The sequence below is a fragment of the Pituophis catenifer genome, unplaced genomic scaffold, assembly GCF_029215685.1.
Source record: "Pituophis catenifer annectens isolate HBS135680 unplaced genomic scaffold, rPitCat1.0.hap2 SCAF_14, whole genome shotgun sequence".
Taxonomy (NCBI): Eukaryota; Metazoa; Chordata; class Lepidosauria; order Squamata; family Colubridae; genus Pituophis; species Pituophis catenifer.
Window position 1 is genome coordinate 18,986,642 of NW_027256894.1, and position 5,000 is coordinate 18,991,641.

Sequence of the window (5,000 nt, forward strand, 5' to 3'; positions counted from 1 at the left end):
TCCACACTTCTAAAAGCGGATCAGGGCGAGCAACGCTGTTCCAGATTCAAGGGTTCAAAATAAGAAGAGCTACATTTGACTATTACTATAACTCCATTGTTTCCTCCTTCCTCTATTTCAGGGGTCCCCAAACTTGGCAGCTTTAAAACTTGTGGATTAGTAAATTCTGCATATGGGGATGAAGCGCAAAAGATTTGTAACCGACCGACACACTGTTTGCAATTGTAATGGATGATGGATTTATGTTTTGTTTAAAAACAAAACTTTTTTAAAAAACTTTTTCCAGCAAGCCGGGCTGGCTTAAGAAGAAATTTTAAATGTTTAATTGGTTTGTATTTTTAATTTTGGGCCAAATTTATATATATTTTAATTGTTTTTAATATTTGTATTTCATGTTTTTTAATTCTGGCTGTACACCACCCTGAGTCCTCAGGGAGAAGGGCGGTATATAAATTTAAGAAGAAGAAAAAAAAAACAATAAAATAAAACTTGTGGATTTCAACTCCCAGAATTCTGGGAGTTGAAGTCCACAAGTCTTAAAAGCTGCCAAGTTTGAAGACCTCTGCTCTATTTGATTGTCTTGTTGAGTCATAGAACAAGAAATTTGGAGGATGTACCAAAACGGTACTTCCGACTTCCTTTTTTTAAAAAAAAAGCTTGCATCGTTGTTAAAAAAATGGTTGTGACTGGAGATCGCATTTATCAGTCCAGTGGTGGCCTGGCTATGTGATTCTTCCCATTCTTGTCTCGCCAAGCAGATTTCCGATGTGTCTTTTTTTGATCCCCGTTAACAACCGTCTTCATTTTCAGCTTGGGGCTACCTTGGGATCTCAAAAACCTAGATCTCGTCTATATTGAGGTTCTGATGAGTTAAAGCTGGATTTGGCAACTTTACCACCAGGCGTTGTTGAAATAAACTTGCAACACTGCTGGCCAAGCCTATTTACAGTTGGAGTTTAATAATATCTCAAAACCCCTGGGGTTTCTCTGCCTTGTCCTAAATAAAAATTAAAGTTTTAGAGGCGCCCACTCATCATCATCCTTCTCAACTAGACCAGACAGGAATCATGACCAGATGAGCTAATTTTACTTTTATTTGTCAGACTAATGAATAGAAATCTTGCAAATCTGAAAGTACAAATCTCTTGCCTTCTATTTTTACAGCCTGATAGCAATAGCACTTAAGATTTATATACCGCTTCACAGTGCTTTTACAGCCCTCTCTAAGCAGTTTACAGAGTCAGTCTCTTGCCTCCAACAGTCTGGGTCCTCATTTGACTGACCTTGGAAAGATGGAAGGCTGAGTCAAACTTTAGTCTGATGAGGCTCAAACTCCTGACTGTGGGTAGAGTTAGCCTGCAATCCTGCATTCTAACCACTGGGAGGGAAGGAGAGGGAGGGAGGGGCATGCTCTATCAATAGCACTTAGAGTTATACCTTGAGCTAGGGAGACTCGAACTGCTGGCAGTCAGCAGAAATGGTCTGCAGTACTGCATTGTAACCACTGCACTATCAGGGCTCTGATAAGTTAGGGAGGATGTTTTCTTGGCCTGTTATGCAGCTTTGGGCTCTCCCTCCTCTTATATGACCATTCTCTAGGCAGCATCTCTTCCCTTCCCCTCCCAAGGTCCTTCCCGTACACTATGACACCATCTTCCTGGACCCTCAACTGATCCTCCAAGCTGCAGCAGGGACCATTAGAACTTGAGATGGTGGAGGCCAGAACGTAGCTGAGAACGATGTCCTCCATGGTAAGACGGGGGCTATCGTCTCAGGACTTTGTTACTACCTCTTTCCTAGGATGTTGTCCGGAAGGTGGAAAGCACCAAGACAGACAGTCGCGACAAACCCCTGAAAGATGTCACCATTGCGGACTGCAATGTCATTGAGGTGGAGAAACCATTCGCCATTGCCAAAGAATAATCAGGGGCTGCTGGAGGACCAGGTTCTGGTCTGGAAAAGGGCTGAAGGTCCTACGCTCTTCCTGGGGCCTCATTCATCCTCCTCCTCCAGCTGTTGAGCACCCGCTGCTCTCTGCCTCCCCTCCAACGCTGGCTGGTGGGGCCTCCCATTTCTGCAACCGCAGCTCAACTCTTCCTCTTCCATCATCGGCCTTGGTGGGCGACGAGGCCCCTTCCGCGCGGGGGGGGGGGAGGGGGGAAGTGTCCCAGGAGTGTTGCTTCGTCTCACTCTTTTTGTAAAAAAGCACATGGACCAATAAACATGACCATTGTGTTATTTTTTTTTTTTTGTAGAACGTCTGCCTTGCCTTTGTCCTCCTCCCACCGGGACAGGAGAACTCAAGTCCATTGTAGTTGGTGCCACCAAACATGGTTTTAGCACGTGCTGTAAGCCCAGTTCGAGGGGTGGGAGGTCCCCACAGTTGCCTTTTGATGAGCAGAAGAGGGTAAAATTGTAGTAGTAACCTCTAATTTTGGAGACGGAGTTTGGGCACCGTAGTGGAAAACGGCATCCTTCGTAGTATGAAGAGCTTTGAGAAGAGTTGGTTTTGGGGAACTAGTCTTAACCACGATAGCCCACCGGATCAGGGTTTCTCAAGCTCAGCAGTTTTAATGGGGTAAATTTTAACGTCCAGAATTCGTAACTCCTGGGAGGTGAAGTGTAGCAATAGCACTAGCAATAAGACTTATATACCGCTTTACAGTGCTTTCTAGAGTTTCCAGGTTTACAGAGTCGGCCTCTTGCCCCCAACAATCTGGGTCCTCATTTTACCCACCTTGGAAAGAAGGAAGGCTGAGTCAACCTTGAGCTGGTCAGGATCGAACTGCTGGCAGCCGGCAGTCAGCGGAATTAGCCTGCAATACTGCACTCTAACCACTGCGCCACCGCGGCTCTTGTACCTACCCTCAAGTTCCCGAGCTTGAGAAAACGCTGCACAAGGTGATGGATCACAGCTCCAAGTTTCCCCAGCCTTGCTAGGAACGTGGAACGTAATCCACCCATTTGGAAAGCTATCCAGTTTTCAATTGTTGGGAGGAATTCCCAGCCTTAAAACAAAAATACACCCGACTTCCTCTTGTCACGTTAAGGTGCTTTTGACCCATCTCGGTGCCAGCCTTGGAGTTTTAGCTAGCTAACTCTGGTGAAGAAGGGGGGGAAAATTGAAGCCACAAAGGACAACAGATTTCCCCCTTTGCTAAGACTGAACAGGATTCGAATTGATACGAATGCGGTGGAAGTGAACTTCGTGCATCTTTAAAAGTGGTTGAGGAAATTCTATTTCAGTATTTTCAGATTTTCCAAAGGCTGAATTCTCCAGAAGAAATGCAGTCGGAATAAACCACAGTGCGTTTAATTGATACCCTACTCAACAAACCTAGGATCTACTCGTATGGATTTTTTTTTCCCCTCCGCTGGGTGAAACAGGTGGATGTTTCTGCAGCCAGGATGTCATGCCCTCCGTCCCTCTGCTTTTTACGTGCTCCTCTCTCCAAGCACACCGTTGCAAAGCAGGCCTCTTCATGACAACCCTAGGCAAGGAAGAAAGGAGCAGATGACAAGCCCCATGGGCCACTGCCATTGTCCTTTGCATCTCTGACTCGGTTAAGAGCTTTGCTTCCAGGCAGAGGGTGGTCTGGGGCGTAGAGACCCTGGAGGACGCCGCTCAGGATGATATTCGGAAGCAAATCTTGGATAAAAAGAGGAAGAAGAACTGTAAGCTGTTTTGCACTTTTTCGAAAAAGAGCCCGTGAAGAGGTCCTAGCTGTTTGCGGTTGAGAAAGCAAAAAGTGATTTTGTTACTGATGGGGTGGCTGCCAACCACAGGCAAGCTATTGTGGGTCTCCCAGCCGAGACAAGAAAGTTGGACATAAAAGCATAAGAATATTTATAACCACCACAGAAGCCGTAAAAGACAGCACGTGGCCCTTGAATCCCCTTGCTGAAGTAGCTTAAGGCGCCAGTTCCAAAATGAAAATAAGATTCTGGGGGATTGTGTGGAAGTAGGACAATTTTAACAGGTCCGTTTCCCCTTTTCACAAGGATGGGGAGGGACATTGGTTAACAACAGTGGTGGAATTCAATTTTTTTTTTACTACCGGTTCTGTGGGCATGGCTTGGTGGGCGTGGTGTGACTTGGAGGGCGTGGCAGGGGAAGGATACTGCAAAATCTCCATTCCCACTCCAGGGGGAGGGTATTGCAAAATCCCCATTCCCATCCCACTCCTGGGGGAAGGATACTGCAAAATCCCCATTCCCATCCCACTCCGGAGGGGAACGATACTGCAAAATCCCCATTCCCTCTCCACTCCTGGGGGAACGATACTGCAAAATCCCCATTCCCTCCCCACTCTGGGGCCAGCGAGAGGTGGTATTTGCCGATTCTCCAAACTACTCAAAATTTCCGCTACCAGTTCTCCAGAACCTGCTGGATTTCACTCCTGGTTAACAGCCTGCCCATGAAAGTCCCCGCCTCTCAATCTGAATTTTCTCAGCTTTATGTCTATGGAGATTCTCAGTCATCCAGGTCACAATTGTCCCAAAGGTGCTAACTGGTATTCCTCTTCCTCTTCCTCTCTCTCTCAAACACACACCCCAGAATAAAACCTCTGGCAAGGTAGCTTCTTTAAGGCTTACCTGTGGAAGAGGGGAGCACGTACGGATCGCTGTGGAAACTTACGCCAGGCCGGTGGGAGAGCTGGTCACGGGGGCTGTTTGAGAGGGAGAAAGTGCCACCTTGGGTGTTAGAACAAGCAAGATTAGGGCAAAGAGTAACAGAATAACAGAGTTGGGAGGGACCTTATGAGATCTTCTAGTCCAACCCCCTGCTCAAGCTAGACCTTATACCATTCTAGTCAAATGGTTGTCACTGGACTTGATGGACATCTTCCTTTCTATAAGAATAAAGGGGATGAGAAGCAAACCAGCCAGCAAGCAAGTTTTTAAAGTTTTTATGCTTCGTATCAAGAGAGTGGGAAGAATAACAGAATAATGGTGTTGGAAGGGACCTTGGAGGTCTTCTAGTCCAACCCCCTGCAAGA

General features: G+C 46.4%; 2 protein-coding genes across 2 annotated transcripts in view; one reads left to right on the forward strand and one right to left on the reverse strand.

Annotated features, from left to right (window-relative positions):
* Positions 1-1,708, forward strand: part of CSNK1G1 (casein kinase 1 gamma 1) — a 23,910-nt gene extending 22,202 nt beyond the window's left edge. The window contains exon 13 of the mRNA XM_070953821.1: positions 1,600-1,708. Coding sequence (XP_070809922.1) covers positions 1,600-1,708 — 109 coding nt within the window. The remainder of the gene's footprint in view (positions 1-1,599) is intronic.
* Positions 1,709-3,343: 1,635 nt separating this feature from the next.
* SNX22 (sorting nexin 22) overlaps positions 3,344-5,000 on the reverse strand; it is a 6,185-nt gene continuing 4,528 nt past the window's right edge. Inside the window, exons 6-7 of the mRNA XM_070953676.1 lie at positions 4,597-4,670; positions 3,344-3,649 (exon numbers count right to left, since the gene is read on the reverse strand). Of these exons, the coding sequence (XP_070809777.1) occupies positions 3,492-3,649; positions 4,597-4,670 (232 nt within the window). The 3' untranslated portion in view covers positions 3,344-3,491. The remainder of the gene's footprint in view (positions 3,650-4,596; positions 4,671-5,000) is intronic.